The sequence below is a fragment of the Salvelinus alpinus genome, chromosome 30, assembly GCF_045679555.1.
Source record: "Salvelinus alpinus chromosome 30, SLU_Salpinus.1, whole genome shotgun sequence".
Taxonomy (NCBI): Eukaryota; Metazoa; Chordata; class Actinopteri; order Salmoniformes; family Salmonidae; genus Salvelinus; species Salvelinus alpinus.
In genome coordinates, this window is record NC_092115.1 from 35,154,408 (window position 1) to 35,171,127 (window position 16,720).

Consider the following 16,720-nt stretch of genomic DNA (forward strand, 5'->3'; position numbering starts at 1 on the left):
CTAAGAATGGACTGTTGAAAAGAAGGTTGCAGGTGAAAGAGACAAGAGACATATGGTGTTATAGTGAATATATTGTATAGCTCTTTTGAGGTTGTTTTAAGTCTCCCTAATGTTGGATTTAAGAGTGAGAATAATAATGTTGTCATTGGCACATCCACATGAGGTCAAATATCAATGTTAGAAAAAGTGTAAAAAGGGTCCGTGCAAAGTATGGACTGGAGTGTGTATTTTCTACTGTCAAGTAGCTGTGTGTTGACTTGGGAATTTTCTTAGTTTGCTTGAGAAATTCTCAGCAACTTTACTTAAACATAGAAAAAGAAAAACAAGACCCAGACATAGGGATTACAGGCTTGTTTGGGAAATGTTTTTATGCATAGTAACCTTTTAACTGGTCACTCCATGAACGAGGCTAGCGTAAATTATTAACAAAGACTATTTTGAGATTGCAGCCAAAACAGGAACCAGGCATTGTATGCATGAATGATTTGGCAGTCAGTTAGCTGCTTAGATTTAGTGTTCAAAGTCATATGAAAGTGGAAATGTGAATGTCATGGACACACATCAACCCTTTGCTCTATCGGCAGTGGATCTGTAGAGAGGGGGGAGGTTAAAGAGAGTATAGTGTTATCTTTTTCTCATACTCAGCCAATAGGTTGGGATCTGATTGCAACGTTACAAATGTGTTGTTGTGAGAACCTAAAATGTTCAAAAGCCTAGTTAGAACATTCCGTGTGAGGGAACCACTGGTGAGGAGAAGGTGAATTGATTAGTCCCCAAAAAGCCTCCAAAGTCCCTATATCATTGAAAAAATACAGTGTTCTGTTGTTATGTTGCTTACGCACTTAGGAAAACTTCTCTACCTGTACAGTATATTAGCATGATGTGACGTAATTTAATTTATTTTCACGGAATAAACCCAAAATGCTTTTAAATCATATCATGCATTTCTTAGTTTCCATAAAATCCGTCACCCCAGCGCTCCATTGGCCCAGCGTTAGTAATGACGAGGCATTTGACCAGCCAGCCAGGCTATAATGACGCTATAATCCTTGACATCTGTCCACCCAGCGCCTATTGATTTGTGGTGGCGGAAGGTGGATCCCCAGTTTATTTATTTTGACCAGATGAGCCCTTGGTATTTATAGCGGGGGTAAAAAAAAAACAGTCAGGGGTCCATCCCAGTCCCAGGCCTGTAGTCTGTTCTGTAGGGCCAGGGTCCCAGCCCGGCCAAGAGGGACAAAATGCACAGAGCTGACCTGACATTCTTCTTGTCCCTATTTTGCCAGTGGTTGGGGTTGCCCTATCTCTAAATTGGCCCTAATAAAAAGGAAGGGAGTGGCAGAGAGAGAGAGAGGGAGAGACGGGTGAAAGTAAAGAAAGAGTGGGGGGGGGGGGGTGATTTTGACTAGATTTGTTTCTCCTTCTTTGGTAATCTAGGAACTGTATAGGTATAGTAGTTCCATTTCTCCAGTGTGTCATCCTGCTGAGTCAGGGTTTCCCCCGTGTTGTTGGCGTGTTAAACGCTGATGGTCACGCGTGTCGGGGTGGTGTGACCATGTGGCAGGAGGGGATGTTGCCCAATGTCTTTGTTTCCTGGCCAGGCAGGACGGCCCTCCAAGAGCATCTGTCACTACAGGGGGTCAGAGGGGCTACGATGAATGAGGCCCCAGAGAATTTACTCCACACACAGCAAATGGCACAACATAGGGGAGGGACAAGGGGACTGGGGGAGGGTGTGTGTGTGTGTGCTTGGGTGTGTGTGTGCTTGACTCAGAGAGAGAGGGGTTCTGCTGTACTGGAGGAAGGAGGAGTATTTGCTGTCCATACTGTCGTGGAGTTTAATTACCAAGGAGCTGCTGATGGCTTGGGGACACACCAGATGAGAATTAATCAGTCTCCTTGGATATTTCCTCACTCTTGTCCTCTTCCTTAGGACCCAAAATGGACTATAATTCGTGACTTTGTGATTTATTATTTTTGTATTGTGGAATTTTGTGTTTGGTTTTGGAGCGTTTTTTGTGTGTGTGTGTGTTATCGAAGTGCTGTCTGGCTGGTGGAGAACCATTGGAAGGTATGGAAGCATTTTACATTGTTTACTCTAGCACTTTGCTGGATTTCCACCAACATGATGTTGATGGCTCAGCTCTTAGCACCTAATTTAAGGGACCTGGAAATGTTAGTCCTTTTTTGCATAACCCCCATCCCCCTCTCCTTTGCTATACTGATGTGTACTCTCATCCTCATTCATTGGTTTTCTAATGTTGACAGTACCCTCTTAGTGAAAAGGGTTCCAAAAGGGTTCTTCGGCTGTCCCCATAGGAGAACTCTTTTTGGTTCCAGGTAGAACCCTATTTGGTTCCAGTCGGAACTCTTTTGGCTTCCAAGTAGTTCTACATGGAACCCAATAGGTTTCTACCTGGTATCAAAAGGGTTCTCCCATGGGGACAGCCGAAGAACCCTTTTAGGTCCAAGATAGCACCTTTTTTTTTAGGAGTGTAGCCTACAGTCATTGTTCCTGTATTTCTGTGAAAAATAAATAAATAAGATATGTAATACATTTACTCGAATGACTAAGGTAGTCTGTTTTATCATGATCTATTGTAAGTAATGATGACTGGCAAAAGCTTGTGTGAATGTTTCAATAATCAAGTAAAGAGGTAGTCAGTGATCGTCTTTTTACCATGTTCTGGATGATCTAAATCATTTTAGACTATTATATCACTATGTGTTGTAGAAAAAGCATGTTCAGGATCACCGAGATAGTGTCAAGTTTTTTTCTGCATCTACCCCGGCTTTCCCTTTTTTTTCTCCTCTCTTTTCAAAGTGTGTTTGTGTGTGGGCACACATGTCTATCTGTGCCAGTGCGCGCACACACGTCTATCTGTGCCAGTGCCTATGTGCACGTTTGTGGATACAGTAGCAAGTTAGATTTCTTAACGTGAAACCCTTGACTGACTTCAACGTTGCAGTGTTGTCTTTGAAGAAAAGGTTCCAGGAGTGATAGAGTGGGTCTGAAACAGGTTGTGACCAAGGGGAAGTAGATGTAATCCCTCTCTATCCTGCCTCTATCCCTCCATTGTCAGGAGTGTAACGTCATTATGCAGATGAAGGAAGAAACAAAAAGGGAGTGGCGTGGGGGAAAAAGAGAGAGGCAGAGAGGGAGGGAAGGAGGGAGAGAGAAAGAAGACAGTGAGGGGTGGGAGCGAGAGGCTAAGCTCACAGTGATCTTGGAGTTAAATATCTAACATTTCTTAGAATTTAAATCCACATCACTCTAAAATAGGACCTCTGTTTTCACATCGTTCATTAACAAGGAGTTAGCTATGTTACGCATACACACACACGGGTGCGTCTGTGTGCACATGTGGGTGTTTGTGTGTGTGTGTTTGTGTTTGTATGTGTGTGTGTTTTGTGTGTGTGTACCTCTGCGGCCACCGCCTTAAATTCCCTCCTTACACCCCTGAGGCAAAATTCCCTACCAGCATGTCATGCTGAAAGGACCCTAAAATGTCATTACCAGAAGAACAGGATCCCAGCCATTAGGCACCCGAGGCTGTGCCTGAGTATGTCTAGATTTACGGCTCCGATGGGTCAGGCACATCTCACTGGCCATCTGCAGTGTCCTAGATTATTGTTATTATTAGTACCTTTTTTTTTAACCTTCTATTCTTATCGTTGTCACATTTAGTTGAGAGTAAGCATTTCATTGTACTGAGTACACCATGTGTTTCTTGTGCATATGACACATAAACTTCATTTGATTTGGCAGCCATGAAAATATTTCAACACTGGCCTAGTGGGGGGTTAATGCCGTTGATAGTGACCCTGTGGTCATGGAAATAGATACAGGGTTATGTTAAGAGTGATCTGTAGTCTAGGCCTACTGATAGGCCAGTGTGATAAGATTGTCTCATCGAATGGGTTATATTACTGTGAATGCAGTTAGCTGCCTAGAGGGCCCTTAAAGCGTGTATCTAGAAGTGAAGGAAGATTTGGATGTTCAGTCTGTACTCAAGAGAATGTTCCCTAAACTCATACAGCGTTCCGGTTAAAGTTATAGCACTGTCTGACCTGGATGGTATGGAATTTGCATGACCTCCCTTATCCCCCTATCCCCTTGTCCCTCCCATTGACCATGTAGCTCTGTAGTTTGATTAGCCCTATCAGTGTGAGGCTAATCATTCACAAAGTTAACTACTTCAATGTGGTTAACAGGACAAATCAGTGTGTATGTAATGCCAGCGCGAGGACTTGGGCCCCAGACCTCAGGCAGGGGCAAATTAGGGACACCAGGTCCCAAAAATGGCATAACAAGGACCATGCATTACAGGATGGTGACAGGGAGCATTCTTGTCACAGTCAATGTTTTGAAGGGAACTTTGTATCAGCTTAGTTGTATAAGGTCTAGGAGTGGGTAAACAATGCTTGGGGTCAAAGTGGAAGTACAGATGTAGGATCTTAATTTGATCACCCTGTTGTTGCAGGAAATGTCCTGCAAACGTGTAGTGTATTCAAGGTTTAAAAAGGCTTCTAAAGTTTGAAATTTCCACTTTAAAATGTCAGACTTAATAAAAAATAAAAATAAACATTTATCAACGCCTACAAAAATTCCATGAATTATAATCCACACCAAAGTTCAAATTTCCTGTTGCTGCAGGATTATTTTCCTGCTGTGAGAAACTGGTCAAATTAAGATCTTATATCTCTACCAGTTTTTAGTAGTTGGTGGTGTGTGTGTGTGTGTGTGTGTGTGTGTGTGTGTGTGTGTGTGTACGTGTGTGTGTACGTGTGTGTGTGTACGTGTGAGCGCCCATATACAGTTTGTGTGTGAGTGTGCGCACACATGTGCATACACGTGTGTAAGCATGTGTGTGTGTGCATACATTATTCGTGTGTGTGTGTGTGTGTGTGGATGATTACAAACCCTAAAACTCTAGTGTGTTTTACAAAAATACCCAGAGGCTACCGTATCACATAACCCCTGTTCACCGCCAACGGTCACTACATATGTCATGGTTTTGTGCAATCTGTTAAGCTCTTCTTAACTTTTGAGTGGCCTCTCTCATTGCTCTAAGTGCAGCCATTCATTTTCATTGTCAGACATGTTGTGTGGACTGTACTGACTATTTAAAAGCTTTTGTGCGTCTTTCATGCTTGAGTTTCATTTCAATAGGATTTTTAAAATATTGGGTTTGATTTGATATCTTGAGATGAAAGGTGCTGCAGGCCTATCGTGTGTTATTTGCAGCAAACATTTCTCCTTGCATACAGTATATCAATTGTGTCTGTTCATTTGGATCCTTGGGTGAAGATGCATTTAGTTAATCTCATGTATTCATCTAACCTCTTTCTTTAGGTCTAGAACAGTGCTGCTGAGGGGGATGTCACTGCAGGACGTTTCTACACAGTGGTTCTTCTGACCCATCATGTAGTAGAGGAGAACAAATCCCTTCACGCCTGGGAACAATTACACAAGGTAAGGACAGCTACACCAAGATGACGTGATAATACATGAGATTATCATGTTTTAAAGCCGTGTCGGGAAAGTGAGGTAAAGTCCGAATGGGAAAGATGTATAAAGAGAGAAAGGAGGGTCTTGTTCCTTAGGGCACACCATAGCAAAACTTGTCAAAACGTGAAACCATAACGAGCATTTCTTATTGGACAAGTTCAGATGGTACCTCTGTATTTCACAAAATGTCTGACAATTTTCTTCAATTTAATTCCTAATGAACAAGCCCTATTTTTTTCTCCCATATGGCCTCCTGGAATTTGCAAGCTTGTCACAGGACCAGACCTTAATTCTGCCCGGGGGTTAGATTCTTGCAATATGGCCATTATGGCCACCCAGGCTCAGGAATCTGTGGAAGAATCTGAGACTGGTTTTCTGGTCAGCTTCCAGTTGCCTCTGAGAAAATCGAGATCTCAGTCACTTCTCTTCTCCAAACATGATTCTGTCACTACCTGAAAACACAGATCAGACACTATTTCATCATTCATCAAACAGAATTACATCGAATGAAATCACGCCTGAAATCACTCCTGACCACCCACTTCCTCTATCTCTCTCCTGCTCCAGCCACATCCATTAGGCCACCTTTGTCACGGTGTGGCTTTGTTGTGATGGAGCACGTGTTGAAGGGTCTCGTCTGTGTTCCCCTCTCCACCTCTCCCATGTGTCAGCTTTGTGAGGTCACCACTATGGCTTCACTTTGTGAGGTTTAAAGACAAATCTGTTCTCTGCTGCTCTGGGCTCTTGAATTGACCTGGAAGTCCTCCAGAAAACCTCTTAAGGCATCAGCATGTTTCGGTTCGGCTCGGCGAAGCATGCTGATGCCTTAAGAGGTTTTCTTGAAAAATGTGAAAAAAGTACTGTTTGTCTATTTTGAGACACCGAAACCAGACTGAATTAATATTTTCATGTTTTTGCCGAGAATTCTTCAACTAATTAGGACGTTTGGTGCAGTATTTCTCAAGTGAAAAGATTTGCATGAAACCGACTTCGGCTATCAACTTCGAGAAAAAATGACGTGTGCACGAACAGCCGAAGACCAAAACTAACAAAAACGTCACAAAATGTTGTCATAATATATGGGAAGATGTGGACGCCTTTACCAGGCTCCGCCACCTCTTTAAACACACCTTGGGTAGTTCTCTCTCTATCTCTTTCTACCTTTCTTCATCCATCCACCCGTCAGCGGAGGGAGAAATACTGTAGCTTCTTTATGTTAAGCTGCTTATCTCTGTCAAAGCACAATCAGGCACCACACTTAATCTTGTCCTTTGTCTGCCTTGGCTGGCCATATCCCACCCCCTCTCTATCTCTCTCAAGTCAAAGGGCTTTATTGGCATGGGAAACATATGTGTACATTGCCAAAGCTGTCTCTCTCTCCCTCTTGCTGTCTCTTTCTCTCTTTCTTCTCAGTCTCTCTGCCCCTTTTCCATCTGGGTAGGTTCTTGGGTAATCAGCCAGGCTTGAACCTGTCCAGGCATGGGACAGGTTAGGGCAGGAACAGGACCTCGGATGGCTAACTGTTCCAACTTGATTACCAAGCCTGCCTTTTATTGACAGAATAAAAGGGTTCCAGAAGGCTACACTACAGTAGCTAAAGACAACCTGGGAAGAAACATGCTTCTTCATTTTAAAAGGGTGCACAAAAAGCTTTTGAGTAGAATCAACATAGAAACTGAATAGTGCTTTGTATTTGTCAGATTGATCTCAGTAAAATAGGTTCTCTTGATTTAATGATTAACCCAGTTAAGTCTTATTTGGTTGTATTTCATAATGGTTACCTTAGGCGAGGGGTATTTTGTCCAGTGGCAATTCACCTGTCAATCAAATTATCTGGATTGGATGCTACTTGTTTTTTTACATGTAAAAAATTGATAAAAATTGGTTAGTTATATTTAAATGTGATTTGTCTACAAATTCTGTATGTACTATAGATATCATGTGTAGTCTATTTTCCTGTACATTTCTTTTACATTGCAGATACAGGATTTTGTTTTGGACTAGTTGTTTGATAGCCAAGCCATTTATACATCACTTGGCATAGTCAAAATGTAATATTGCTAGGCATAGAGTTAGTCAAAATACATGATATCACAAGTAATTGTGCCCCTAAAAAACCTGCCCAGACAATGTGATGGTTACAGAGTCCAAGCTGTTCCCAAACAGATGAAGCCTTCAACCTGTGGCTTGACTTGGCTGTTAATGGTTGCATTTATACAACACTACAGTAACACCTGCAAAATGTAGCCCAAGGACAATGGTAGGGAGGGTTTTTCAGGCCAAGAGCATATGTTAGCTGGCAAAAAATATTACTTTCTTTTCAGTCCTTTATAATTGTAAACCCTGCAAATGAATGGCTGGGTGATATGAAAAGGGCAATGACCAGAAAAGGGAGAGGAGCGTTAAGGAGAGTTATTTAAGGATAGTTATTTAGTTGGACAGTCTATATCAGTCATTCATTATGGGGATACTTGGCTAGTGCCCTTGCCCTGCACTGGTCACTTCTGTTCTATTTGAACAAGGGCTTTTCACTAAGCCCCCCCCCCCCCCCCTTACACTCTTCAGTGCCACCAGGCCACTTGTGTGTCCCCCTGTCTGTCCAGCTGCCACCTGCTTCCCAACCTCAACCCCAGGCCCACACAGCCGACCTCGGCAGATGTCCGAAGAGTGGACCAAAGGAGGGGGCAATGAGGCCAGGGTGACATACTGAAATTCAGAAAGAGAGGGAAAGATCTAGAGACAAAACCAGAAAGAAATAGGGTAGGGATAAAGACAGAGGGGGGAAAAAGTAGAGAGAGTGAGAGATTGTGTGTGCGCATGCATCTTCTTATGTGAGACTGTAAGTGCATCCTAGCATCTTTATGACCCCTGGACAAGTATCCTTTGTAGATTGGATTTCTACTCTGTTCTCTCTTACTAATCGACGTGGATGGAGCTGAGCCTTGAGTGCATAGCTGTGCTTTTGTCCATGTTATACCGTTCTTCTCATTACAGATAATGGGGAATTCGTACGCAGGGCAGCTGAAATCTGCTCGCTTCGAGGAGGCCCTCCACAACTCCATCAAGGCCTCCCTACGCTCCAGCAGTGGAGACCCACAGCCCATCTTCACTCAGCTATACCTGGAGCCTGACCAGTATCCTGGCAGCATGGATGGTACTTCTCTCTGTCTGCATGGCTCCATTCTCTGTCCTCATCAAGGTCGTTATGTATAGAAACAGTACAAAACACTAGCTATAGCCAGCTGACTCTTTCGTTAGTGGATCATAGATAACAGAAACACATAGAAAAAAAACGTCTTTCTCTGATCATTATGTTAAATTATGTTAATGATAACCAGTTGAATAGGACTTGAGAATTAGTCATTACATTATACCCACACACACAGCAAATCCATATCATCTCACACATTTAGTTCTCTTGAAGAGAGGTAGACTTGAACGTGGCCATGTAATGTGTTATGGGTTTGTCCTTCTCTTGAAAAAGGACTTGCAAAGCCTCCGATCTCCATCTCCTTGCCTTTGTCTGGCATCTTCACTCCAGGAGAATTTATTGTGTTGTGTGATGTGGTGTATGATGGCGACATTATGTCTTACGGGGTCATTGTGTGTTATTGGGTCAGATATAAAGCCCAAGGTGAACCTGTACATGCCGTGCGGGGAGCCTAAGGGTCAGGATCTGCTAAACGGCCAGGCCTCTAACGGTCTGGAAGAGCTGGAGGAGGAGGACGACTCTGACACCAGCAGCCCCCCTCTGCCCTACCTACACCAGGGCCCTGCGCCCGACGGTTGCTGCACCATGGACGGTAGGCCTCAAAAAACATCTCATACTCCTTTTGTCCTGGGAACCCCTGGGATTCAAATCCTTGCTAAAAAGCAGATCTTAAGAACACATCTTGTACATTCTCTACTTAGGAACACCACATGTTTGCAACAATATTCACCATGGTATGTTCCAATGTATCGTAGACATCTATATAGATATTATTCAGCAAGTTGACGACGATAATACTAATTTCAGTGAACGCGACCATGGTACGTGTACTGTGTGTTGTTGTTGTGGATGTTTACTCCCGAGCTGACTGTTGTTCTGTCTCTTCTTCTCAGGGTTCTGTCAGGCCGGTAAGGACCTCCGTCTGGTCTCCATGGCGACGGAACCGATCGAAGTCCCAGCTGGCTTCGAGCTTGTCGGTGCCAAATCCTCCAGCGTCCCAGAGCACATCCTGGTGTGTGCCGTGGACAGGCGCTTTCTGCCTGATGAGAACGGGAAAAATGCACTTTTAGGTCAGTCCGTCTCTCTGACCTGATATACTGAGGTAGACATATGAGTATTTTACCCGCTCAGTTTAGATGAGTCATCAGAAATGCTCGATTTTTACCACCCTCCATACTGTAGCTTGCAACTAGTTTTGATTACTGTTGCATTCAGCATTTGGTTAACCTGTGCTGTGGCCTCCTAATGCCACATTGAATTGAACAGCTTATTTTTGTTGTTCATAAATGTTTGGCGATAGAAATATTGACATGAGACTATAATGTATCCTTATAATATGTGTTGTGTGTGCAGGGTTTTCAGGGAACTGTGTTGGCTGTGGGGAGAAGGGGTTCCGGTACTTTACTGAGTTCTCCAACCACATCAACCTGAAGCTGGCCACGCAGCCCAAGAAGCAGAAGCACTTAAAATACTACCTGGTGAAGAACTCTCACGGTGCTCTGTGCAAAGGACCCCTCATCTGCTGGAAAGGTGAGATGTCTCTCTGACCCTATCTGCATTCATTTCACACACTTTCTGCAACACTTTACATTGAATTTCTCTTATACCTGTGTTGTAACACTGTAATTACACTAGTAACATTGTATGTTTCTACAACATGACAGGATGTTGCATAGTAATTTAGCAAATGCATTATAAATGCATAATGGAGTTGAGTGGTTTTTGCAATAACGTTTGTAATAACTCAAATGTGGTATTGGTCTGGGGCTATATTTTTTTTATGACCCATCAATATATATACAAAATGTATCATTGATTGATTCAATGATAATATGTTTCCAGCTCTATTTTACATATGTTATTTATTTCTCCCCTCCTTTTCCCCAGACTGCAAGACGCGCCAGTTCTCCAATAGCAGTGCGTCCACCTCCAAGCCCAGTTCCTCATCCTCCCTGAGTAGCAAGGAGAATGGAGGCACCAACGGACACAGCTCTTCCCCTTTCTCCCTCTCAGGTAGGACATACGCACACCCTCCTCTTCCCCTTTCTCCCTCTCAGGTAGGACACACACACCCCCCCCCCTCTTCCCCTTTCTCCCTCTCAGGTAGGACACACGCACACCCTCCTCTTCCTCTTTCTCCCTCTCAGGTAGGACACACGCACACCCTCCTCTTCCTCCCTCTCAGGTAGGACACGCACACCCTCCTCTTCCTCTTTCTCCCTCTCAGGTAGGACACACGCACACCCTCCTCTTCCTCCCTCTCAGGTAGGACACGCACACCCTCCTCTTCCTCTTTCTCCCTCTCAGGTAGGACACACGCACACCCTCCTCTTCCTCCCTCTCAGGTAGGACACGCACACCCTCCTCTTCCTCTTTCTCCCTCTCAGGTAGGACACACGCACACCCTCCTCTTCCTCCCTCTCAGGTAGGACACGCACACCCTCCTCTTCCTCTTTCTCCCTCTCAGGTAGGACACGCACACCCTCCTCTTCCTCCCTCTCAGGTAGGACACGCACACCCTCCTCTTCCTCTTTCTCCCTCTCAGGTAGGACACGCACACCCTCCTCTTCCTCCCTCTCAGGTAGGACACGCACACCCTCCTCTTCCTCTTTCTCCCTCTCAGGTAGGACACGCACACCCTCCTCTTCCTCTTCCTCCCTCTCAGGTAGGACACGCACACCCTCCTCTTCCTCTTTCTCCCTCTCAAGTAGGACACACACACATCCTCCTCTTCCTCTTTCTCCCTCTCAGGTAGGACACGCTCATGGCAGTCGACTCTGTCTCAGTTTATAGTGCAGTTAGTGCTCATTCAGTGTGAGATCTAAGGGGGACGAGGCAAAAGGAATGGCAAATAAGTCTGGCTGCACAGCCGATTTGCAAACAAACTGTAAATTGAGAAATCATGTGACTAAACTAAACAAAAAGAAGAAGAAACTGTACTATGAAACAAAGATAAATTATAGAGTGTTTTCTATCCAAATCTACTAATAATATGCATATCTTATATTCTGGGGATGAGTAGAAGGAAGTTGAAATTGGGCACGCTATTTATCCAATAGTGAATTTTTAACTTCTCTAGGGTACGAGAGACGGTAGCGTTCCACCTCTTCAACAGCCAGTGAAACTGCAGGGCCCCAAATTCAAATACAGAAATACTCATTATAAAAATTCTGAAAACAAAACATATTTTACATAGGTTTAAAGATTAACTTCTTGTGAATCCAACCACGGTGTCAGATTTAAAAAATGCTTTACGGCGAAAGCATACCTTACGATTATTTGAGAACATAGCCCAGCAGACAAATCATAAAATTAATCCCTTACCTTTGATGATCTTCATATGGTTGCACTCAGCAGACATTCATTTACTCAATAAATGTTCCTTTTGTTCGATAAAGTCTCTTTATATCCAAAAACCTCCGTTTTGTTCGCGCGTTTTCTTCAGTAATCCACAGGCTCAAACGCAGTCAAAACAGGCAGACAAAAAATCCAAATTGTATCCGTAAAGTTCATAGAAACATGTCAAACGATGTTTATATTCAATCCTCAGGTTGTTTTTAGCCTAAATAATCGATAATATTTCAACCGGACAATAACGTTGTCAATATAAAAGGTAAACAAGAAAGGTACTCTCTTTGTCGCGCATGAAAAAGCTCTGTGACACTTTAGGTGAGTAATCGCTGTTCTGATGTCGAGAAGCTCTTTTCAGTCATAAGAGATGGTAGCAGCAAATTTATGTCCAAAATATGTTTCAAACAAAATAGCACAGTTGGTTAGTAGCCCGTAAAACGGCAGCCATCCCCTCCGGCGCCATTATTATTCAGAGTTTGTTGCCCAAGTTTGCTAATCTTGCCAATAAAAAATGTGAGTAGTTGGCAATATCAGAGGGTTTTGGGATGAATAAACCGTCTGATTCAATGAATGATGGAGCTGAGTTTGCCTTTTTTTGGATTTTGGATGAAAAGCATGCCCAAATTAAACTGCCTGCTACTCGGGCCCAGAAGATATGATATGCATATAACTGGTAGATTTGGATAGAAAACACTCTAAAATTTCCAAAACTGTTAAAATAGTGTCTGTGAGTAGAACAGAACTGATTTGGCAGGCGAAAACCTGAGAAAAATCCATTCAGGAAGTAGTTTTGTTTTTGTTTTTGTAGTTTTCTATTCAATGCCATTACAGTATCCATTGACTTAGGACTCAAATGGCAGTTCCTATGCCTTCCACTAGATGTCAGCAGTCTTTAGAAATTGTTTCAGGCTTGTATTCTGAAAAATGAGGAAGTAAGAGCAGTCGGAATGAGTGGACCCTAAAGTGTCAGGGTCCCTTGGGAGGATTCGTAGGCGAGTGAGTAAATTGCCACTACCATCGGTTCTATTGGCCAACGTGCAATCACTGGAAAACAAACTCGATGATCTACGGTCGAGACTTTCCTACCAATGGGACATAAAAAACTGCAATATCTTATGTTTCACCAAGTCATGGCTGAACGACGACACGGATAATATAGAGCTGGCTGGGTTTTCCATGAATCGGCAGGACAGAGCAGTTACGTCTGGGAAGACAAGGGGCGGGGTGTGTGTATATTTGTCAATAACTGCTGGTGCGCGATGTCTAATATTAAAGACATCTCAAGGTATTGCTCATCTGAGGTAGAGTACCTCATGATAAGCTGTAGACCACAGTATCTACCAAGAGATTTATCATCTATATTATTCGTAGCTATCTATTTACCACCACAAACCGATGCTGGCACTAAGACTGTACTCAACGAGCTATATAAGGCCATAAGCATACAAATAAATGCTCATCCAGAAGAGGCGATCCTAGTGGCCGGGGACTTTAATGCAGGCAAACTTAAATCTGTTTTACCTCATTTCCACCAGCATGTCACAGGTGCAACCAGAGGAGAAAAAAATCTAGACCACCTTTACTCCACACACAGAGACACATACAAAGCTCTCCCCCGCGCTCCATTTGGCAAATCTGACCATAATACTATCCTCCTGATTCCTGCTTACAAACAAAGACTAAAGCAGGAAGTAGCAGTGACTCGCTCAATACGGAAGTGGTCAGATGACGCGGATGCTACGCTACAGGACTGCTTTGCTAGCACAGACTGGAATGTGTTCTGTGATTCAGCTAATGGCATTGAGGAGTATACCACCTCAGTCACTGGCTTCATCAGTAAGTGCATCGAAAACATCGTCCCCACAGTGATTGTACGTACATATCCCAACCAGAAGCCATGGATTACAGGCAACATCTGCACCGAGCTAAAGGCTAGATCTGCCGCTTTCAAGAAGCGGGACATTAATCCAGACGCTTATAAGAAATGACGCTATGCCCTCCGACGAACCATCAAACAGGCAAAGCGTCAATACAGGACGAAGATTGAATCCTACTACACCGGCTCCGACGGTCGTCGGCTGTGGCAGGATTTGCAAACTATTACAGACTACGAAGAGAAACCCAGCCGCGAGCTTTTATTTCTTTCATCACATTCCCAGTGGGTCAGAAGTTTACATACACTCAATTAGTATTTGTGGGGTGGCAAGTAGCGTAGTGGTTAGAGCGTTGGAGTAGTAACCAAAAGGTTGCAATATTGAATCCCTGAGCTGACAAGGTAAAAATCTGTCGTTCTGCTCCTGAACAAGGCAGTTAACCCACTGTTCCTAGGCCGTCATTAAAAATAAGAATTTGTGAGAATTTGTTAACTGACTTGCCTAGTTAAATAAAGGTAAAAAAATTAGGTAGCTTTGCCTTTAAATTGTTTAACTTGGGTCAAATGTCAGGTTTGTAGGCCTCCTTGCACGCACACGCTTTTTAAGTTCTGCCCACAAATTTCATATAGGATTGAAATCAGGGCTTTGTGATGGCCACTCTTACTTTAACTTCCTGACTGATGTCTTGAGATGTTGTGTAACAGTTTAACTTTACGTCCGTCCCCTCGCCCATACCCGGGCGCGAACCAGGGACCCTCTGCACACATCAACAACAGTCACCCACGAAGCATCGTTACCCATCGCTCCACAAAAGCCGCTGCCCTTGCAGAGCAAGGGGAAACCCTACTTCAAGGTCTCAGAGCAAGTGACGTAACCAATTGAAAGGCTATTAGCGCGCACCACCGCTAACTAACTAGCTAGCCATTTCACATCCGTTACAGTTGCTTCAATATATCCACATAATTTTCCTACCTCATGATGCCATCTATTTTGGGAAGTGGACCAGTCCCTCCTGCAGCAAAGCACCCTCACAACATGATGCTGCACCCCCGTGCTTCACGGTTGGGATGGTGTTCTTCGGCTTGCAAGCTTCCCCCTTTTTCCTCCAAACATAACGATGGTCATTATGGCCAAACAGTTCTATTTTTGTTTCATCAGACCAGAGGACATTTCTCCAAAAAGTACGATCTTTGTCCCCATGTGCAGTTGCAAACCGTAGTCCGGCTTTTTTATGGAGGTTTTGGAGCAGTGGCTTCTTCCTTGCTGAGCAGCCTTTCAGGTTATGTCGATATAGGACTCATTTTACTGTGGATATAGATACTTTTGTACCCGTTTCCTCCAGCATCTTCACAAGGTCCTTTGCTGTTGTTCTGGGATTGATTTGCACTTTTCGCACCAAAGTACATTCATCTGCAGGAGACAGAACACGTCTCTTTCCTGAGCGGTATGACAACTGCTTGGTCCCATGGTGTTTATACTTGCATACTATTGTTTGTACAGATGAACGTGGAAGGCGTTCAGGCGTTTGGAAATTGCTCCCAAGGATGAACCAGACTTGTGGAGGTCTACTATTTTTTTTCTGAGGTCTTGGCTGATTTCTTTTGATTTTCCCATGATGTCAAGCTAAGAGGCACTAAGTTTGAAGGTAGGCCTTGAAATACATCCACAGGTACACCTCCAATTGACTCAAATTATGTCAATTAGCCTATCAGAAGCTTCTAAACCCATGACATCATTTTCTGGAATTTCCCAAGCTGTTTAAAGGCACAGTCAACTTAGTGTATGTAAACTTCTGACCCACTGGAATTGTGATACAGTGAATAATAGAGGAAATAATCTGTCTGTAAACAATTGTTGCAAAAATTACTTGTGTAATGCACAAAGTAGATGTCCTAACCGACTTGCCAAAACTATAGTTTGTTTACAAGAAATTTGTGGAGTGGTTGAAAAACTAGTTTTAATGACTCCAACCTAAGTGTATGTAAACTTCCGACTTCAACTGTATATCGTGAATTAAGAGTTAGTTACCTGTCTAACAGAACACAGAGGGTGTTCTTTAATGGAAGCCTCTCTAACGTAAACCAGGTAGAGTTTGGCATACCTCACGGTAGCTGCCTTGACTTTTTTTAAATCAATAACCTACCACTAGCATTGAGTAAAGCCTGCGTGTCCACGTGCGCTGATGATTCAACATTATATACGTCAGCTACCACAGCAAGTGAAAACACTGCTATACTCAACAAAGAGCTGCTGTCCGTTTTAGAATGGCTGGCAAGTAATAAACTAGTCCTAAATATACAAAAAAATAAAAGCATTGTATTTGGGACAAATCATTCACTAACCCAAAATCGAATCTAAATGTTGTAATTATAACGTTTGTTGTCGGGAGAAGGAGAGGAGGACCAAAGTGCAGCGTGGTACGTATCCATAATACTTTTAATAAAGATGAACACGCGAACAAAAACAACAAAACGACCAACGAACAGTTCTGAAAGGTGCAACAAACACTAAAGAGAAAATAACTACACACAAACACAGGTGTGAACAGGCTACCTAAGTATGGTTCTCAATCAGAGACAACGATAGACAGCTGCCTCTGATTGGGAACCATACCAGGCCAAACACATAGAAATACAAAACAAGGACAACATAGAACACCAGACATAGAATGCCCACCCAAACTCACGCCCTGACCAACCAAAATAGAGACATATAAAGGATCTCTACGGTCAGGGCGTGACAGTAATGAATAATGTGTCAGTTAAACTAATT

At 43.3% G+C, this 16,720-nt stretch overlaps 1 protein-coding gene across 3 annotated transcripts in view; it reads left to right on the forward strand.

Moving 5' to 3' along the window:
- Window positions 1-16,720, forward strand: part of greb1l (GREB1 like retinoic acid receptor coactivator) — a 119,277-nt gene that overhangs the window by 73,295 nt on the left and 29,262 nt on the right. For 2 of the 3 annotated variants that reach the window (XM_071375916.1, XM_071375919.1), the window contains exons 1-7: window positions 1,765-2,071; window positions 5,357-5,476; window positions 8,507-8,666; window positions 9,133-9,315; window positions 9,617-9,793; window positions 10,077-10,253; window positions 10,611-10,736. In XM_071375916.1, coding sequence (XP_071232017.1) covers window positions 8,510-8,666; window positions 9,133-9,315; window positions 9,617-9,793; window positions 10,077-10,253; window positions 10,611-10,736 — 820 coding nt within the window. In that variant the 5' untranslated portion in view covers window positions 1,765-2,071; window positions 5,357-5,476; window positions 8,507-8,509. Of the gene's footprint in view, window positions 1-1,764; window positions 2,072-5,356; window positions 5,477-8,506; window positions 8,667-9,132; window positions 9,316-9,616; window positions 9,794-10,076; window positions 10,254-10,610; window positions 10,737-16,720 lie in introns of those variants that run through there. The other variant, XM_071375917.1, reaches the window with a different exon arrangement.